At 36.6% G+C, this 21788-nt stretch overlaps 4 protein-coding genes across 7 annotated transcripts in view; 1 reads left to right on the top strand and 3 right to left on the bottom strand.

The window, feature by feature from the left end:
• Window positions 1-21788, bottom strand: part of LOC127877325 (uncharacterized) — a 218465-nt gene that overhangs the window by 73139 nt on the left and 123538 nt on the right. The gene's annotated exons all lie outside the window — the stretch shown is intronic.
• Window positions 1-21788, bottom strand: part of LOC127877326 (uncharacterized) — a 218236-nt gene that overhangs the window by 73139 nt on the left and 123309 nt on the right. The gene's annotated exons all lie outside the window — the stretch shown is intronic.
• The window catches only part of LOC127877328 (STAGA complex 65 subunit gamma-like), a 231612-nt gene that overhangs the window by 43643 nt on the left and 166181 nt on the right, over window positions 1-21788 (bottom strand). The window lies entirely within an intron of this gene.
• LOC127877315 (sterol regulatory element-binding protein 1-like) lies at window positions 481-16183 on the top strand. Of its 2 annotated transcripts, XM_052423033.1 has the most exons (17): window positions 481-637; window positions 3996-4573; window positions 4759-5064; window positions 5229-5402; window positions 6403-6517; window positions 7206-7337; window positions 7674-7877; window positions 8229-8413; window positions 9059-9320; window positions 9565-9722; window positions 10009-10171; window positions 10415-10621; window positions 11267-11399; window positions 11721-11892; window positions 14516-14683; window positions 15118-15229; window positions 15500-16183. In XM_052423033.1, the coding sequence occupies exons 1-17, from the start codon at window positions 499-501 to the stop codon at window positions 15745-15747; spliced, it is 3456 nt and encodes a 1151-aa protein (XP_052278993.1). In that variant the 5' UTR covers window positions 481-498; the 3' UTR covers window positions 15748-16183. The 2 variants fall into 2 exon arrangements, with proteins under 2 accessions (XP_052278993.1, XP_052278995.1); XM_052423035.1 differs by lacking the exon at window positions 4759-5064.

Genomic DNA, 21788 nt, shown 5'->3' on the forward strand with positions numbered 1-21788 from the left:
TGCACACGTACGTCATAGATTTCGCTATCGCGTGCGCACGTCATAGCTATGGCGTGTGCACGTCATAGAGACCGTTAAATAAAACATTTCCTATATCACCTTTATGCCACCGTGTAAAAAAATTATAAGAGATTGTAAATCAATGTCATTTTCCTCAATTTTTTTTTCAAAATCTCACCAGAGCAATTAAATGTAAATTGCATTGGTGTTTGCATTTATCTTGGCCGTTTGATTGGCCTATGTTAAAAAGTCGACCTTCATACCCTGTGACTGTATGTGATATTAAATACGTTCAAACACAGAACAACTATGAGAGCTATAATACCTTTAGCGCTTTGACTTTTCGCGGGAATAACCGATTGGGTGTATTATTATTGATGTCGGATTTCACCGATTGGTCACGGAATCTCTAATTATAGTGGCCGCAAATACTTCCGGGTCAGTTAGCCTCGTGTTACAATCACCCCATAGAATGATGTATTTTGATTGGTTGACCTAATGTGGTGTCATTCTGTCAAAACAACAACGATGGCCGACCAGCTAGGTTGGACGTTTGGAGCTGACGGTTTTCCTGACTTGGGACCAGACTTTTTGACTTCAAATTCCTATGGCAACGGCAATTTAGAAGATATTGATGGTATTCTTTATTTTGTTCCTATTAAAAAGTTTAAATAAAGGTACATACATTTAGTAATGTCAGACTGAAAATAACTCGTTACTGTTCTTGTTTAACAATTACCTGTTTAAACTTTTATGAACAACGTTTCGCCGATTTCAATTGTAAATTAAGACTAAGCTGAGGGATGTAGTTAAAGTATCCTCTTAATTCAAGTAATGATGATAAATTTAATCTTTGAACACAACTCTCTTGACTTGTTTCTAATGACACATTCACACCGGCAGCCTATAGTTGTGATAATTCAACTCTCAGCTTAGGCTGAGAGTTGCAATGCGCTCTCTCTTGTCCATGGGTGCAAAATGTTATCAACAATTCAAAGGTTAATGAACACTGAAACTGCAAGAGCTTATTAAAATTTACCTATGTAAACCACAAACTCATCCAAATGGTACCATTAAAGCAAGAAATAATTGATTTGTATTGACTAAGGTTTTGTTTTGTACGCTGTATCCGTCATAATGAAAAATTGACCCAATATAGGTCAGGTTGCATTACACCAATATTTTGTATGTCGCATTATGTGTTGGGGCCAAACAGTCAATAATGATGTGGTATTCGATACAGAATACACTGTTTCAAATTTAAACATAACAATGTCAGCGAGAAAAGTGTGTTGAAACATCGTCGTGTTTTTATCGGATGCATGCAAAGGATAACATCCGTAGGTTTCCATTCAGGTAAATTTAACATGGCTATGAAGTTTATTCATTATTTTCCTCAATTTGTCTCGAACGACGTCTGTAACTGTGTTTAGTGAAGCACACAGATTCTGTGCGCTGAACTGCACCCATGTGTATGAAGGAGTGCATATGGACTCCCAGAGCCGCCATAGCAAAAATTATCAAAGGTTCTGGGAGTCTGTTTATATGGACCAAACGACAGCCACGGCATGGCATTAACCCATTTAATTTATGCCTAGTGGACTCTCCAGTCCTTCTGAATTGGATCAATTTATTTCCACAATTAGGGATGTCTAGTGTATTTATTTATATATTTAGAATATTTTTTACTGAAATTCATTTAAGCAAACAGCGCAGACCCTGATGAGACGCCACATCATGTCTCGCAACCTAAAAGAAAGTAGCACAATTCAAAGTAATTCAATATGCTTCCTTTAGAAAGCAAACATAACACCTGGTGCTGAAAACAAGCAGGATAATCTTCTGAACTCTCGTTTTATGGGTTTGAATCATATTATACTGCAACACGGTTGACTCGCTGTACTTCATGAATATTTACTTGTGTTAGAAACCATCTTCATATATCACAGGGGTGGCGAAATCTAAAAAAACTATACTTGTCCACGGACAAACATTTAGGAAATTTAACTTGTCCGTTGCTGAACTACACTTGTCCGTTAATGTTTATATAAATTATAAACGCATTTATTGATTAATGTTAAATAATGTGGAATATATCAAAATGAGTATGATTTGCTTGTTTTGTTTATAATTGTATTTCAATGGTACATTCATTATAGCAGTATATTATAAACAATATAAAAACTTTCTCAAACTATGTCTGATTGTAAAAATAAAGAAACCAGTCTGTACACTGTCTAACAGACAGGCCGAATGTTGAAAATGCGGCATGCTCCCGTTCTCTTATAGAATAAGGGAGATCACTGCACAGGAAAGTGCACGTATTTTAGCTAGATTGCTCCGCAAATAACACTGACAATGTAATCGCGTGTCAACATCCGGTTTTGTAAAACTTAATTACGGCTTTAATACAATGTATTTTTGTATACCTGGACGCGACTTTAAAAAACTTGTTGTCCACGGACAACTTAATTGAAAAAAATCAGTTGCCCAGACAAGCAAATGTACAGCTCGGGCAACTCGGACATTTGATTTCGCCACCCCTGTATCAGATAAATGATTGAAAGGACAAATACATTTAACTTAACCTTTGCATTTTTATGATGAAAATCCTTCAAAATTAACTGCTGTTGAAACCAATCCAACTCCACTGTCCGCCATTGTTTTATTTTTTCACCTGGTAGATTCGCGGTAAATAGGTTAAACAGCACCAATATAAAATTTAACATGAATAATCAAAGCTCTGACATATCACTAAAAGAAACAATCAAAAACATATATAACAATTGTAATATATGGAATTTAAGACATCAAATAAAATAAATAACAGTTATTTTCAAGCACTGTCATATTTTTTCGTTACAACAATTAACTGAACGATATAACTCAAATATTGTAAAAGTCTGAGTTTTACGGCATTTAATTAGCAAAACTCGACAAGAAGGTCGCGCAGGTTTGTTTATAAACAAAATCTAGAGGGCGCTAATGAAATACCGTGAGTCAACCCGGCCTGCGAGTTAACCGGGTTTGAGTATACTATAGACTTATAGTATCGAGCGGTTTCGGTTTTGGAATAAATGCAATCAATGCCGCAAGAAGTCGCATCCAAAATGCCAGAGTACTAGAATTCAATTGTCACTAGGCCAACAAAACTTAGAAAATTTGATTCACTAAACATGTTTGTACAAACTGAAACAGTAATTTAACTTTTTTATAACTTCTATTTGCAATTATACACGTTTCTGCTTTATCGGTCGATCTTCTCCTGAGCAGCATTGACATTCAAAAGTGCTCAGGAATTGCAAAAAACGCAAACGTTAGAAATTTGTTCGAATAAGGTTACTGCATATATGTTACTATTAAAAGATTTAATAAAATTATCATCCAATCGGGACGGGTATACACACTTAACATATGGTAATGTCACCTATTTTCGTGATGTGCGCTGATAGATTGTTCCAAGCAACTTTTACTGAGAATCGGGAAAAAGTAAAAAAAAATATTTCAAATATATTGGATATATGAAAGTGTTTTGTTAACAGTCTTCTGCTTCACTTTATGTGAAATAAATAAAGAGAACCAAAAAATTGAATGGAATAGGGATACATTTTGTTTTTTTCAGTTGAAGTGAGGTTTTGAAATGCAATTATACTTGTTTTTTCTGATTTAGGCGTGTCAATGTATTTTCAAGCATAGTCATGTTAGTGAAACAAAAAACTTGGAGCGAATGGTTGTGACATCATCACGAGAGCCGTGTTCTTAATGTAAAAAAGTGATTGAAATTGGGCTTCGCTCAGTATAAGGAAATCATATAGGATGTATTTTCTACAGCTCACACACCAGTCGAGTCTGAACGGAAGACTGTTGTAACTCATATTAAGTAAAGAAGGAGATACTGCAGTTTTCCGTTCAGCCCTCGATTCCTGTTTGGCTTAGAGGAATAACTATCCTTGCAGGTGTCCAATTAACAAGCCCAATTATTTATGTATTTTCAGATATTGTCAAGTTCATTTGTCCTGATGGAAATTCAGACTATGCATTCGATACAGTTCAGGACCCATTGAATACAGACATTTTGTTTCAAGATCCACATTTAAACCTGTCACAATCCCAAGTTGTGAAGGAAGAACCATCTGATTTTGAGCTGGGTGAGCAGCTTTTGCTTTCTCATCTACAGCCATCCAGTCAGCAGTGCAACAATGATGTGAACTTGATGTTTAATAATGATAATCTCTTTGACACTTTGTCAGTGACTACTGTACCCCAAACACAATGTGTTAATACTCCAATCAGCAGTGCTCAGAAGCTTCAACAAGTAGCATTGGCAGCAAATACCCAGAGTCAACCAACACAACAGAATTCTTTGCAGTTGCTACAGTTGCTTCAACAGCACCAACAACAAAGACAACAACAGCAGCGGCAACAACAGAGGCAGCAACAGAAAGTAACTTTAACAAGTGAACACCTTAAATTGTTACTTTTACTAGAAATTCAAAGACAAAACAATGCTAAGAATGCATTGGCTCAACAGCCACAACAGCAAACTACAGTTGATCCAAGGACTGTTATGCAGGTTAGTTCTATTATTGATAAATAAATTGTTTGCATGTGGTATGATATTGTACAGTTTAATTTATAAAATGATAGCATATTAGAAAATCTGGAACATTAGAATAAAAGAACAAAAATAAATTATATTTGATTTAATGTGCATAATCACATTGGACATAAACTGTGTGCCTTGTCTTGTTTGCACAGCTTTCCCAGTTGCAAAGTCTTCTCAAGGGTATGGACAGCACTGCTGTTGCACCGCAGCAGTTGTCTGTGCCTCAGAGCCTGGGACAAACATCCAGTCCTATCTGCATACAGAGCCAGTCCTCTGTCACCACCCTCCAGCACAGCTCCTCCCCCACATTTATCCAGACAACATCCCCCATATCTATCAAGCCGAGCCCGTCACCATTGCAAGTGCATTCAAGCTCACTTGATCAAAAACCTGTACACACCCTACAGACCATGATGAAAAGTGGCAGCACAATTGTTACAGCAAACATCCCAATTCAAGTAAGATTTCTCTATTATATTACAATTTTTGCGTTATGAATCAAATTAGCTAAATACTAATATTAAATAACTTTTTAGTACACATTATATATTTTTGTAAGGAACCACAGTTGAAAAGGAACATTTGAAAACTAAAAGAAAACAAGCTTTTTTCTATGCAATAGGTGGTAGAGAATGAGAAAATCCCAATCAACAGACTGAACCAAACCAAAGTGTTTGGGAAGCCAGTGAAAGGGGAGAAGAAAACATCTCACAATGCCATAGAAAAAAGATACAGACTAAGTATCAATGACAAAATCACTGAGCTGAAAGACCTAGTAGCTGGGACAGAAGCCAAGGTAACGTGTAACTATCATGCTTTTTTTTTGGAAAACCTCTCGTCTTATTTTGAATAATAGCTATTTTAAGTCAGAGATTTGTGTTACTAAGAGCAACCAGTGTGTGTTCTGGAAAGAGCCTCGACAGTTGCTATGGTGAAAGGCAGGAACAGCTGGAAATGGGAGTACCAAGTTGCACCTGCTGTAGTGCATTGTAGTTGCATTGCGTGTGTATAGGTGCACAATGCTCCTGCATTGCAATAACAGCGTTTGCAAATACAGCGTGATCTTTTGAAGTGTAACTGTCATGGATATGCAACGGAACTCGACGTGTTAACAGAAGACAAAGAAAAATGTTAATAGTGAGACAATCTTATGATACTGGTAGATCAAATCTAATTTGTAAACTTTAACTTATGTATTATTTATACAACAACATAATATAAGGTGTTACGGTAATGTTTAGGTAATGCTTTGTTATGATGGCCATATTCTTCATGGAGGAAAATTCCTGTTACAAATTATCAATGTGTATAAAAAAAAGTGTAAGTGGACGCTTGTGAATTCCGCGGAAATATTAATCTTTTATAAAGACGTAGCAAAATATGTATCTATTATAAAGACGTGACAACACTTTGCATTTTTCATTAAATATGTTACAAAATACTGAGCAGGAGGCAAGTAATATATTTAAAGACCTGAATCACCAGAAATTCTTGAAAAAGTGGAATGATAGCCAGCTATGAAGGCCAGTGTAATACTGAAGAGGACATGGCTGGTATAGCTGACATGGACAAGCGGAATTGGATGAAAACGCAAATGAATTACTGGATTTGCAGTTACAACAACTGAAACAGAACTTACTATAGGGATCATAATAACACAGATGGGAACTATACTAATTGTTCTGATTAGTCTTTTTCAGTTTGTGTTTTTTGGTATTATGAAAGACCATACTGCTTATTATCATTTATCAAGTTCAACACTTACTCTTAATATGCAACTTTCTTGTAATTTTCAGCTCAACAAATCTGCAATTCTTCGCAAGGCCATAGATTACATCAATCATTTGAAAAACCACAATGAACGTCTCAAGAAGGAAAATTTACAGCTGAAAATGGCGGCTCGAAAACAAAGTAAGATTCAATGTTAAAAGTGTTATGCCCCACTAATGACTTTGTGGGTGGGGGGATATAGATTGACTTTTGTCAATCTGTTCTTCTTTTTGTGTGGCGCATGCTAGACTGATGAAACTTTGCAAATAATTTTATAAGCATGCAAACTTGTGCCCCTCCAAATATTGGTTCCGATATATTTGACATAACTGGAGTAATGGCTCTACTAAAAAATTATTGCTTCTGGATTTCTCAAACTTAATGTACAATTAAACAACTAGTAAATTTGCTTCTAGAGGGCTTTAACTTTACAAACATATTAACCAGCGAGTGAACTTCAGCACCTTCTTTTTTACAGACAAGTGTAGGTTTCAGACAGTATGGAATGTGGGGGCATCCATATCCTACTGACACAGTTCTTGTGTGAATATAGCACTATCAGTTGGAAGTGCCTTACATGTCATAGGTAGCAGGACTAAACTAATCCCCTTCAAAAATGTGCACATATTTCATAATCTTATACATGTTTACATCCCTTGAATATGATTTTCAAGCATGCGTGTCATATTCCCAATGTCAGGTGTTGCTTAAATCTTTAAAAATGCCAACATTCTGTATATACCTAATTATTCAACCTTAGGCCATTAGATTAAGTGTGAAGGTAATTTGTGCCGGATGGTATAGTTACCTAGTGTATCTTATGTTCTAGACCTGCAAGAGCTGCTGCAGTTATCACAGGACACGTCAATGGACGACCTGGGTTACATGACGCCACCAACTTCAGATGTTAACAGTGATACTGACATTTCTTCACCAGGCAGTCCAGCTTATGATGAAATGGGTGGGTGTTACACATTTCTTAATCCATATACCATTAATTTGTTTTGTTTTTAATTTTGAATCAATGAATATCGTTTTCTTTAAAAAATCAAATGAAGTATCACCAGCAATATGAAGCATACCATGTTCTTCAATGTTGCAGTGTTGTAGTATATATGATGTCTGCATAGGGACTGGGAGGTCATAGGTTAGATTCGACATGTGGGAGCGTTCTTAAGATCTCTTAAAGACACTGGTACTGGTTTTACCCATAAATAGGCCAAAGCTTGTTTCAGTTAGCTTTTGATGCAATTGCCCTGATATAATGCTATTTATCTGTCTAATATTATCTCGATAGACTCATCCCAGAGCCCCATTACAAGTTTTGGTACTGGTGGGATGGCCGACAAGACCAGGTTTACATTGTGTGTGTTTATGCTGGGGGTTCTCGCATTCAACCCATTTGGTGCCATTCTGAGTTCTGTGGGAGTCCACCATGGGGCCACATACGAGTCCGGTTTTGCAGGCAGACAACTTCAAGCCTCTGTTGACTTGAATTCTGGTAAGCTTTTTTTTCAATTTATGATTGACTTAAAAACGGTATTGGTGAAATGAATTCTTGCTTAAATATCGCTATTTGATAATTTGGCCAGTAATAGTTCCAGAAATTTGTCATAACAGCTTGGATAAATGTCTCACAGCTCACCGTCTCTTTACACTTTGACAAAAAATTGTATCAATGGCCTTATGTTTTGTGCAACATAAATTGTTTCTAGACCTGTTTTTGCCACATTTGTGGAAAATAGCAATTAAATGTATACTAGTTACCGGTAGGTTAATATTAAATTTCTATTCATTTACATTCTTCGAAACTATTTTGTCTATGTCCATAATTTCTGTTTGTTTTTCACAGAGAGCTGGAGTGTGTTGAACTCTGGTCTGCTGTCCACAGTGGCCATGTGGTTGGTGAATGGTCTGGTGGTGGCATGGGTGCTGGCCCGCCTCTTCATCTATGGGGAACCAGTCACCAGCAAGAACAGTGAGGCAGCGGTAGCGTACTGGAGACACAGTCACCAGGCAGAGCAGGACACAGCCAGGGTAGGGAGAGTGGGGGGTCAGACATGGGCTGGGCTTGATACAGCAATGATACAATGTTATTTGGTTTTACACGGATTTCAGTCTTGCTGTTTGTTTTATCCAATTTCTGTTATGCTGTTACATTAAAGTGACGGTTAAGGCTTATTTTCCATACTAGAGCTTATTATCCCCTGCCATAGGCGGAGGGATATTGTTTTGGCGTTGTCCGTCCGTCTTTCCGTCCGTCTGTCCGGCACTTATGTCCGGAGCCATATCTTGGAAGTGCTTTGGCGGATTTCATTGAAACTTGGTATGAGTATATATATATGAATGAGAGGATATTGCACGCCAAATGGCATTATACACAATCTGTTAATTAAGGAGTTATGGCCCTTTGTATCTTGAAAAAATGCTTTTTTGAGTGTCAAATATAACACTTTTGTGTCCAGAAGCATATTGGCGGGGGATATCAATTCAACGAATTTGCTTGTAGTTAAAATTTCAGGAAATTAATTGTGGGAAGTTTTATAGTAACAAATTAATTTAACCCTCAATTTCACTAAACATTGAAAACCTGGAGCAAATATAGCAGGATTTGAACTTATAAAAAGCACTGCTTGTTTCTTGTCACATGTTCCTCCTCACATGTAAGTATACTATTTCCAGGGAGACTACATATCTGCAGCCAACCAATGGAAGCTGGCTCTACTAGCCCTCAGACGCCCCTTGCCCACCTCGAAACTGGATCTGGCAGCCAGCATGCTCTGGCAGTTGGTGAGACAGGTCCTGCACAAGCTGTATGTGGGGCGCTGGCTAGCAGCGTCTGGCCTTCACATCTGGAGGCAGCTGGATGACGTATCAGACAGGAAGAACTCTGCCAAACAAGCAGCACTGGCCTACTTTAGGCTTCATCAGCTGCACTTAGCTGGTAAAGAAACATTTGGAAGTCTTAACACATGATGTATACAATTGAAAATCAATACTTTATAAACTATTTCTATGCATGGTGGGTCAAATACAAGATTTATTAATTTAAATGATACATGCAGATTGAATTAAGATCTAAATGGAATTGATGATTGCCATTAAAATTTGAGGATTTAATGTACTAGTATGCGTCATATAGATTGTATTACAGGCGTATAAGACGAATGTGATTGTGTTCACTGCAGGTTTGATCCCAGGCAGTGATGTATGGGGTGTCAACCTGGGCCTGTGTGCAGTGAACATGGCCGAGGCATCGGGAGAGGCCACGCCCCCTGCTGTCAAGGCAGAGGTCTACACTTCAATTGCACTGAGACTGTCCATCGGAAAGCTCAAGTGGTTTTCTGTAAGAAATTGATAAATTTATTTGTGTCTAATAAAAAAATTAAGTTAAAGTCTTAATTTCTAAAATCATCAAGTTGGATTTTCCTTTCAAAATTTGTTTATAAATCTAGTTTTCTGTTTAATGCAGATATAAATTTAGAGAAAAAAAACAGCAGCATTCTCAACACATCTATTCAGGCATTTTAAAAGAAAAGAAACCTATAGTATTTCAGCAAAGGGCGTGAAGGTATGAAAGTAATTCAGTTATGATTTTGTTGGTAAAGTGTTATACAATTCATAAATTGCAGCGCTACTTCTTGAGCCTTGCCCGAGCCACAATGTCTCACAGCAGAGAGCAGATCCCAGGCAGCCTCCAGTGGCTGTGTCAGCCTGAGGGACACCGCTTCTATGTGGACCAGGACTGGACACTGGGCTCTAAAGACACCATGTTCACAGGAAGCCCACCAGAAGGTTAGTTGAGATATTTATGATTTCTTTACCAAGAATGTGACATCTAAGTCAAATGCTTTGCTTGAATCGGTTATTAAACTGATTTGAGTGCTTCATGGATTCTTTATAAGTTGCTCCAGGTGCCTTTACATTGTATACACCTAATGAAGTAATTATTAATGCTAAAGTGTGTTTTCAATTGAAGTAAGATTGTCCTGATGATCTGATCATTTTAGTTAACCAGATGTTTTTGTCCATTTGTAGCGGACCCATTTTCCCAGGTGACTCAGCAGTTTTGTGAGCACCTTCTGGAGCGTTCCCTTCACGCCCTTACAGGTGCTGGGTATCACAGCTGTGAGAATGGTGGCGGCCTGACAGAGGTGCTCCTGTACAGCCAGCTCATGACTGAGGTGTCCCAGCAACACCACCGGGACACTGTCCTCACCGTGACATCAGCCTTCAAGAACTCTGGTAAGCCTGAGCTCAGAATAAACTGTAGTTTGATTATCCAGGACAACCGAATAGTGGGTCAAGAAAAGTAATAAACTGGTTAATGGCAGTTGCCCAATGGAGGACAATTTCCCAATGAAGGACAAATAAAAAGTTTTGTTCACAATTGCGTTGTTGGCGAGTGATCAAATAAATTCCAAAAAATGTTTGGAAGCATGAGCACCTTTTTCCTTTAAATCTGGACTAGTTTGATGGACCAGTGCATTTGATCTATCAGACCATTTCCTTTGTAACTTTCCATTGATTTGCTGTCAACGTTTTTATTTAAGTTAAAAAGGAATGCTTGTCTTTAAATTAAAAAAAAATCGCAATGGTAATGTGCAATAAAGTAAAAGCAATTAAAAATACCCTAAATTGGTAACTTAAGACATAGAACATATTTTCTCTATTTCTATTTTCTGTTTATGCGCTAATTTTTCCATTGGGCCTGTACTGGTACTTTTCCAAATTTTACTTGAACAATGGCAGTCATTGGTGTTTCTTTAACTTCTTTGCGAGGATTTAATGTTAATATCTTTATTTGTAGTGATCTGAAGATTAATTTGATTCTTCAAAATAAAATGGATTTCAGCGGTTTTTGTTCATAACAATTGATTTTTAATTCAGAAAGTGCTGAGGTGACCAAGTGGTGGGCAGCAGTTACATCAGTGGCTGCATACTGGCTGATTGGCGACGATGAGAATGTAGAACGATGTTACCAACTGATTGATGCTTTCCCACAAAAATTATATCATTCAGAGTAGGTGTATTTTCGTAATTGTTTTGCTTGAGCTCAATCATTGTGATTGCCAAGACATTGTTTAATAAAACATGAAGTCTTATTTGAACCTTTTAAAATTGAAAATACAAAGACGCTGTTAAGAATAGCATCTTAGGTACAGAACATACATTTCTTACCCTTAAACCTTGAAACACTAGAATTTACCTTATGCAGAGAAGTTATCTATCATAGATTTTAAAATTCACGCCTGTCATATTTGGATGTAAGTCATTAAAAAGCTGGTGGTAAAGCTGGTTATAATTCTGTTCAATGTTTAAGTACAAGTTCTGCTACTTTCAGGGACCCTCTACCACGGTGTGTGTTGGTATGCTACCGCGCTAGGAGGAACCTTCAGTGTGCCCGGTCTCCCAGTCAGCTTGCAGGTGTGCTGCGCCAGTGTGACCGTGCTGGCAGGCTCCTCAGAGAGACACTGAAACTCTCCTACACCTCCCAGAACACCGCCATTGTACAGGTACCACAAGACAATATTCCTTGTATTTCTGCTGACCAGTCATTCTAAAATGCCATCAGTCATCTAGACATTTCAGATTATTATTTGGAAAACATCTGGAAATAATTCCAACATTGCAGTACCTTGTGCGAGGTACCGAAAATTGGAATAAGGAAGTCAAAGAGCCGACTTAAGAATATTCAAAGTCATGTGCGATGGTTCTGAAAATGTACAATAATGTAGGTAAAAGAAAATCAAGGTGTTAATTGGACGGCTTTGTGAGACAAGTAATGCTGATGCTGAAAAAGACAGGGATTGTATATTGAATGAAGCTCACTAAAGATTTGAAGAGTAATGACGGCTGATCTTCACACAAAAATAAATCACTGATGGAACGATGGATTGAATCAAAGCATTGGTGATTGTGCATTGTAGTTGCATTGCATTGGGCAATATTTGCAGTGTTTCTGCAATGCAATAATTACTTTTGTTAAAACGTCATGTAACACCAATAGATGTCACCGTCTGACCCGAGAAAGATGTGGAATATATTGCAAGGTTACCAGCTTATGTTCATATTGGTACTAGAAATGAGAGGATGCTGCTGGAACGAAATGGACTGCTTGTTGTGATATGGGTACCAGTTAGCACAGGAGGTAGATTTTAGGAATAAAATAAACCATCATAATACTTGTGAATTTCCTCTTGTTATTTTTACTAAAAAATTAAAAGATAACAGATTGAAATAACAACAAAAGTTAGAGTATAAAGAAGTTGCTGGAATGAAGTGGAGTCTAGACTGCATATTGTGATATTTGACAGCATAGGAATTTGTGTAATAATTAAGAGGAAAATAGCATCTGCAATCAATATCTGGATACTATCTGAATATCTGTATACTGACTCAAAAAACCTTGAATACAATAAACCATTAATGATTTTTGAACTTAAAAGTTACTTTATAAAAATGCTAAACGTTAACCTAACAGGGCAAATACAAGTTTCGCCACCTTTGAATTGCAATCACCAGTATAATTTTAAGTTAATGAAGGTAATGAAAAACTTTAGTAGTGGTATCAGGGTATGGTTGAAAGTCTGTGGTTGATAGTTGTACTCTGTTATTTGCAGTACCTGTGGTTGATAGTTGTACTCTGTTATTTGCAGTATCTGTGGTTGAAAGTTGTACTCTGTTATTTGCATTACCTGTGGTTGATAGTTGTACTCGGTTATTTGCAGTATCTGTTGTTGATAGTTGTACTCTGTTATTTGCAGTACCTGTGGTTGATAGTTGTACTCTGTTATTTGCAGTACCTGTGGTTGATAGTTGTACTCTGTTATTTGCAGTACCTGTGGTTGATAGTTGTACTCTGTTATTTGCAGTACCTGTGGTTGATAGTTGTACTCTGTTATTTGCAGTACCTGTGGTTGATAGTTGTACTCTGTTATTTGCAGTACCTGTGGTTGATAGTTGTACTCTGTTATTTGCAGTACCTGTGGTTGATAGTTGTACTTTTGTAATTTGCAGTACCTGTTTGGTTGATAGTTGTACTCTTGTTATTTGCAGTATCTGTGGTTGATAGTTGTACTATGTTGTTTGCAGTACCTGTGGTTGATAGTTGTACTCTGTTGTTTGCAGTACCTGTGGTTGATAGTTGTAGTCTGTTGTTTGCAGTACCTGTGGTTGATAGTTGAACTCTGTTATTTGCACTATCTGTGTTTGATAGTTGTACTCTTTTATTGCAGTATCTGTGGCTGATAGTTGTACTCTGTTATTTGCAATATATGTGGTTGATAGTATAACTCTGTAATTTGCAGTATCTGTGGTTGATAGTTGTGCTCTTTTATTTGCAGTATATATGGCTTATAATTGTACTCTGTTATTTGCAGTATCTGTGTTTGATAGTTGCACTTTGTTATTTGCAGTACCTGTGGTTGACAGTTGTACGCTGTTATTTGCAGTACTATGGCTGATAGTTGTACTCTGTTATTTGCAGTATCAGTGGTTGATAGTTGTATTCTGTTATTTGCAGTATCTGTGGTTGCTAATTGTACTCTGTTGTTTGAAGTACCTATGGTTGATAGTTGTACTCTGTTTTTTGCAGTATCAGTGGTTGATAGTTGCACTCTGTTATTTGCAGTATCAGTGGTTGATAGTTGTATTCTGTTATTTGCAGTTTCTGTGGTTGATAGTTGAACTCTGTTATTTGCAATATCTGTGGTTGATAGTTGTATTCTTTTTTTTATTTGCAGTATCTGCGGCTGATAGTTGTACTCTGTTATTTGCAGTATCTATGGCTGATAGTTGTACTCTGTTATTTGCAGTATCTGTGTTTGATAGTTGCACTTTGTTATTTGCAGTACCTGTGGTTGACAGTTGTACTCTGTTATTTGCAGTATCTATGGCTGATAGTTGTACTCTGTTATTTGCAGTATATGTGTTTGATAGTTGTACTCTGTAATTTGCAGTATCTGTGGTTGATAGTTGTATGCTGTTATTTGCATTATCTGTGGTTGATAGTTGTTATCTTTTATTTGCAGTATCTATGGCTGATAGTTTTACTCTGTTATTTGCAGTATCTGTTTGATAGTTGTACTTTGTTATTTTCAGTACCTGTGGTTGATAGTTGTTCTCTGTTGTTTGCAGTCCCTGGAGCTGCTGGTCTGTGACTGGCTACTGGCCACCAGGACAGAGGTATGGGAGCGCAAGCAGGAGAGCGGTGACAGTTGTGCCCAAACGGAGCTCATTGCCTTCCAGCAGGACTTGGCCAGCCTTCGCACCATCGTACAGACGGACAGGGCCGCGCTGCCCAGGGTAAAATACTTTTCATAATTCCAAAATAAACTTATTTCTGTTTAAAGTCATACAATTAATAGCATGGTTATAAACTAACATTTGGCCACAGTTTTTGTCAGTTGTTGTTTTAGTTTTACTTGTTTACTGGATAAAGTTTCCACTTTAAATGTGGAAAAGCAAAAATCTTTGGGAGTTAGTGGGTTCCTGCTAATAAATGTCCCTAAATAGTTATAAATATTGATAGAATAAAACGCATAGTTATTTTCTCTGGATCTGTTTGAAAATAATAATTTAAAAATAATTGAGGATAGTAATTTTTTACAAATAATAATGTGAAGTGTTTTGTCAGCTCATTCAATGATGCTTTCACCACCCATGAACAACTGCTGCTGCTGAAGTAAACACCTGTAGCGTATCATCTTATTAAAGCACATTTTGTCATCTGTGTTCAGGTATTCCTTCACGAGGCAACTAGCCGTATGATGGCTGGTGCTAATCCTGCTCGCACCCAACAACTCTTAGACAGAAGTATTATTCGAAGGCGCATATCACAAGAGGACAAAGGTATGCTTGAACATTTAATTGGTTTTATTTTTCTAAATCACGATTTTTGTGCTCCCCTATAGGAAGGATCATTTAGTGCTCCCCTATAGGAAGGATCATTTAGTCGCCACTTTTTCTTGCGCTCATTTTCTTATTTGTTTGAATTAAGTTGGGTCTAAAACTCATTTTCCTGATAATGATCTCTGCCTTGCTCGATGTCCATTCTTCTATCCGTCAAACTTTTTGTGGTGTATTACAGTTATTTTTCATGCCTTGGTTCATGTATTTCAGACGTGTCCAGTGACGACTGTGAGGGAGACTGCCCAGACAGGGAGCAGGCTGCGGCCCTCCTGCTGGCCGGAAGACACCTGCCCGAGCCCCTAATGGCCTGCCCTGGGGACCGTGCCACACTCATCTCAGAGGCCAGCCGCCTGTACGAGGCCCTCGGGGACCGCAAGTCTGTGCAGACCTGCAGGAAGAGCCTTGGACTGCTTGAGGCTGGCCCCACTGATGTGCACAAACACGCAATTGAGTGCTAGGGTGGACATTATGCTGATAGTCTACTCAGTATACACACCAAAGTGTTTGGGGGGAAATCACTGAAGCCATTATACAGGCAGTGTACATCCTTAGTGTGAGGGAGAAGACAGGCTTCTGTACAGACAGTCAAATTGCAGTGCACGTCCTTTCAGATTGCAGAGGATAATCAAAAGGCTTGACAGCTGCAAAATAACCACATTGCAGTCCCCACAAAATGTACGAACATATGTTGCGTGCTTGGGCAAAAACACTAAAATTTTAAGTGCAAGACAAATTTTAATGTATTGTTATTGCTTTATTGTCAACTTGTGTGCAAATTCCTTTAAATTGCGATTGTTTCTTATTTAATGGATCATGTCATTTTTCACTGTTCATGCAGGTTGTTATAAACTGTACCATCTCAATATTTAAATAAATGATCTTTTTGTGAAAAAAGGGGTGTTAATTTGTGTTTTTATGTTCTAATATTGCACACAAACTTTCATTTATTTTACTAGTTCTGAAGGTCTGTATGATCGATTTCTCGAATTGATTCTTCATTTTAAAGTTAAGATTAATGATACTGAAATAATACCAATAAGTACGATGCTTAACACGCAGCAATGTCTTCTAAAATTAAAATGTCCGGTGTATGTGTTTTATATCTTGCTTCATTTATTAAAAGAAGTGACTTTTCAGGCCAGGTCCGGTTTTTTCCCAAACGCTAGAAAGCAATGATAGTTCATGTTTCAACATGAAATGATACGTGGGACATTTGTCTGGATACACATGCCATTTTAATTTCTGCTGAATCTAGTAGAGTCTAGAAGAACCAATTTAATAGGGCAGGAGTACTGAGGCACACCCTCGTGTCCTTACATAATACATCCGCAGACACGCAAGAAAATTATAAACTTTCATCATCCGCCGACACGCAAGAATATACATTATTGTACACTCGCATACATACTTAGTATAGAAGTATACCGTGGGTTTCGACGATAAGGTAAAGAAAAGAAACTATTTGCCAGTCGAGTAGCATATGAACGAAGAAACATGTTCCCGTTGTCGGAAAAACATAAATATAATGAGGACCTTTGATTTTCATCGTTGACAAACAAAATTCGCCGAATATCTTAAGTTGGTAACAGTATTTTCGTTTCTGAATGAGAATTTGGGAAAATTGTGACTCAATGCTCTTGTGTGTCTGTGTGATGGTTTACACAAAAAGATCTAAAAGAGTATGTCTTATTACGAAAAAGACTTCTTTTAGTTACCTTTTAGTCTTTCCTCAATATTTCACCCGAACTTTAGGGCTGGCTGGGAAGTCACTACACGGCCGTTAATCAAGGGCGCCGCCTCTTTTAGATGCATTAATAATTGAGCCAATGCTACTAAACTTCCGCGACGTGGCGCTAAGGACCGGATGTTTTGAAATTTCACGGATAATGTTACAGGGTGAGTAGGTTTTATGTGTGTGTGTGGGGGTGGGGGGGGGGGTCAACATATTTCGCATTATTAACCAGAAATTTCTTTAAAAAAAAAGATATACGGCGTTAATTGTGGTAGAAGTTGGTGAAAGGTAAAGAGTTCAATGAATGAGATCAAACGTTCTAGCGCTGGCAATTCTCTGAAAATAAAAGGTGCACGCACAAAATGTATTGATGTTCGAGTATTTAGTGTAAAACTGTTCTATCTATCAAGCCTTTTCATTAGAGATAAGAATTGTTTCATGCTGAACACGCAGTAAAACAGTGTTACAAAGACGCGTTCATGTTTCCAATGTTCTGGTGGTATGCTCAACTATGCCAATGGAATAAATGAAGTGTATTCATTCGTGTCTTGCCGCGGGAAATTTTATTTGAATTTTATTGGACACTTACAAAGGTCAGGTAAGGTGAAAAGCTGGCTTATACAGCTATGCCGTAAAAAAAATCGGCAAATGTAGTGCAATTCAGAGAAGATTTAATGCATCAACACTTACAGAAACATACAATTGAAGCCCATTTGGAAACGTGAGGAGCTTTGTAGTTGTGGGATGGTAGAGTTTGTAAAAGCAAATCGATGTACCGGTATTTTGCCTGTGTGAGGAGCACATTCCCAGCCAATTAAATCGCTAAATACATAAATCGATGGATGTGAACATGCATGCACAAAAACATTGGCTTATAGCCGATCTTATAGATTATTTTTATTTTTCAAAACGAGATGGAGCCAATGCCTAGGAAGTGGCAAAGTGGCGCCAATGCACATTTATAGCTATTTAAAAGTGACTAATTTTAGTTATGGTTTCTATGTATTATGTTTACAGAACTTATATTTAACATTTTTACTTGACGAATTCAACACATTTGAGTAGCGTATTTTTTTTATTTATAGCAAATAGATTTCTAATAATGCGTTGATGCATTAAAACGTTTGTCTTAGTGAGATAAGAACATTTAACTTGTAAATAAAAATCGTTAAAGGAAAAAGACCGAGCTATCTACATTTTTTGGAGTTGATAGTGGGTAAAACAACATATATAAGCATATATAAATTCGTTGATATTGGCCGTTTAGTAAATTATGCATTTGGATTAAGGGGCACAAATCATCGTTTCAAGCAGAAGTATCGTCTTATATTTATTTCGTGAATTAGCATTTATTTTATGCAATTATTTCATACAACAAAATGTTGAAGATTAAATATTTTTAGAATGTTGAGAATTATATTATTGGTTTTCTTGAATAGTACATACTTTTGGTATATATCGTACAACCTGTTTTATTCGGGTTGCAAACTTATTAATTGAGTTGATAAATTATGTGTTTAAAAATATGTACATCTTTTTTCAATATGTATATGTTCTAAAAGGAGTTGGGCCTACGAATGTACGTTGAAAAAAAAAGTAAATACAAAAAATAACATCACCTATCAAATGTACATCATATGATGATGTCAGTGCCATACGACTGTGAATTCATACATCGTGCATTGGCGCCACCTCCTATCATTAGCCTCATCTCGTAAGCATTGGCTTCATCTCTTTAAAAAAAAAACTATGAGAAACCAATGTTTTGTGCATGCAGCAGCTAGTGTATGTTGTAATCCATAGTCAAATGTCGTTAGCGGTTAAATTTGATCGTAACACCGGCAAAAATCATCGAATTGCTTTTAAAAACTCCATTTGCCATTATGCCACAACTTATAAAGTTTCTCATGTTTGTGAATGTATGTTTATGTACATTAATTTTGTGGATGAATTTATCTTCGCTGAATTGCACAAGCATGGCAATTCATGCATTTTTAGTGCTTGCCTATTAAATATTTGGCAATTTAAGCAAATAAATTTCATGCACTGCCAAGTAAAAAACATCGTATCTTGTTGAGACCTCAAACATATTTTTTATTTTACAGCAGATTATAATTTTTGTAAGACTTGTGCCAGAGTCGCAATTGGTAATTTATGTGTAGAACACACTGTGCACAATAAAAACAAATCGATATCACGTTATAACAAACACAAAACACTTACAATAAAGATGACGAAAATATATTACGTACATAGTATAAAAAATACAAACTGGTGTAATCGAAAAATATTCGAAAGATTTGCGAAGAAAATGAAGGTTCAATTCTTTGTGAGTGATAACATATGTGTATGCTCGGATAATTTGATTGCTACAGCATGTGAAAAACCATTCGTTTTTAAATAACAAAACGAAAAAAGTATACCTTTCTAAATGATATTTTCATTGCGGGCTTGCGCGTAAGTAATAAAATGCGTAACGCAGAATGATCCATCGGAGAGAAAAAAAGGTACACGAGGGAAGTTAAGTGAAACATTAAACTCGTCAAAATACTGTGAGACAAACATATCATAATAAGCAATGATTAGGACGTTTAATATTATCCACAAAAAATGAGTATTTTTTTCTTACATAAAGCAGGCTTTTTAATAACTCTTAGTTACGCATGCAGTTTATAGCTTATATATGAGTTTATAGCTTTTCTATAAAGGCCTGCATATAGTTTTATAATAGCAATTTTCAATCATTCGGAAAAAGAAATATATGTTTGTAATTTATCAAGATTGCAAAAAGTTAATATAATTAAAATATGTATGGGCCTTTTCACGTTTTGGTAAATTTACAAAATAAAAAACATCTTTCATATTCGCAATTTTTCGTCGCAGTTGTGATATTTGTGAGGAAACAAATACTGAACATTAACCATGCTCTAAAATAGCTATTATATGCATCTTATGACGATTTAAAACATGAAAATTATAAAGCGTTGAAAGGCCTAACGATTGAATAGTTTGGAGAGTTTTCTTGTTTTCGTTATATCTTGTGATACTACGAGGATTTATTATTTTAAGTTAAAAATACATCATTAAAGTAACAGCACGGATGGCCGAGTGGGCTCAGCGACAGACTTTTACCCCAGGTGTAAGTGGTTCGAGTCCAAGTGATGGTTACTTTTTTTTCTTTCTTTAATTGTATTCTTGTTTTTTACTGGAGCTTTTTAGATTCACTATTAACATTTATCAATATAAAGCATTTAATGACAAACTTCAATATATGCCAAAATCTGTGAAAAATAAGTGTTTCCAATATTTATTTATTTTTAACTATAAACATATTTTCAGTTTGTAATGTTTTTTTGGTTGTTACATTTGCATTTCAACTTAATATTTTGTGTATATTAGCGTAAGCAAATAGACCATTCTTCAGAACTTTTGATATAAGTCAGTGCTTTTCACACTGATGTACAGCTTTTTTGGCAGTGACTTACTACAGAGATAACTCTTACTGGCTTACCATGGGACTCGTTCATGATTCAAACAACAACAGGCAACTTATCTCCCAAAAATAAGTACCGGTAAATATACGTTGAACAAATCGGTTGTGTGGATTTGGGGAAAACAACATCAAAACAGTTCAATACAGCAATACACGCTTTATGTTGTTGAGCTTGTGTATATACGTAGAATGGAAATAAATATAACATCGGGGGTTTTCTTCTCAAAATGTCGGACCGCGTTTAACCTCAACCTCAGGCAGTGGTATGATTGATAAAATCGTTTGTATGTACCCCCTCCGATTGGGACCCTATCCCTCCCTCCCCCACCCCCACCCAAAAAAAGCGACGCCACTCTGTGACACACAAGTTCATTGATCGTTGTTAAAGGATGAAACATATGTCTGAAAACATATCCGCTTGCGTTTTGTCGTATTGATTATACATGCATAGTATTTATGATCAATATGAACGGGGACTTTTTCAAAATCTATTTCCTTGCCAAGATTTATCAAGCAATTTTACAAACATGTATCAACCTTAATAAACACCCCAAGGAACCTTGGGTCATGAGGCGGCGTAGGATTCCGAGGTTGTGAGAGCATTTTTCCATTGTCATTAGTGATAAGTGTATCATGATAAGTGTCAATTGTAATTAATTTATTAATATTCTTGTTGGCGTCGCACTGAAGTGCGGCGACTCGTATGTTATACGTTTTTTTCGCTTATGGGAGGAGAAGTTATATTACGGATCAATGTATATATTTTGTTGTCAGAATATCTTGCATAGTGGTGATTTTTTGTGTAAAGTAGTGTAAATAAGTACTGCATTTGTGCCTATTACATTTACTACAACATTTATTGCCAATAATGCAAAGCTAATTCTTTTAATTAATAACTGATCACAGCGACTGGGCAATAATAAAAGATCACAGGGACTGGGCAAATACGCGAACCGGTGAAACTTTCTGGTTTTGTATAAAAACAAAACATAATCAAAATATATTCATTTTGTGTTTTTTCTAACAATAGCGCAGACTTTTGCTGTTCGAGTTTTGGTTAACGCGAATTTTCTTCAATTTTACATGACGACAGCGATTACACGGTTTATTGCTTTATTGATAACCGTTATACTGCAGTCACTTACTAATATCTTAGTTAGAAGGTGATTTTTCAAGCGGTTCCGTAGTGAAGTAGTTACACGCTCGCTTCACATGTGAGAGGTCCAAGGTTCGAGCTCCAGTAGAATCAAATTATTGTATTTGTGTTCTATGTA

Source organism: Dreissena polymorpha, chromosome 4, assembly GCF_020536995.1.
Source record: "Dreissena polymorpha isolate Duluth1 chromosome 4, UMN_Dpol_1.0, whole genome shotgun sequence".
NCBI lineage: Eukaryota > Metazoa > Mollusca > Bivalvia > Myida > Dreissenidae > Dreissena > Dreissena polymorpha.

What these genes read in the sequence shown, in the direction of transcription:
- LOC127877315 (XM_052423033.1), top strand. Translation starts at nt 499, where the DNA reads ATGTGGTGTCATTCTGTCAAAACAACAACGATGGCCGACCAGCTAGGT. An exon ending in TCCAGCTTATGATGAAATGG is followed by an intron (nt 7,338 to 7,673) that starts GTGGGTGTTACA and finishes TTATCTCGATAG; the next exon opens with ACTCATCCCAGAGCCCCATT. An exon ending in GAAAGCTCAAGTGGTTTTCT is followed by an intron (nt 9,723 to 10,008) that starts GTAAGAAATTGA and finishes CATAAATTGCAG; the next exon opens with CGCTACTTCTTGAGCCTTGC.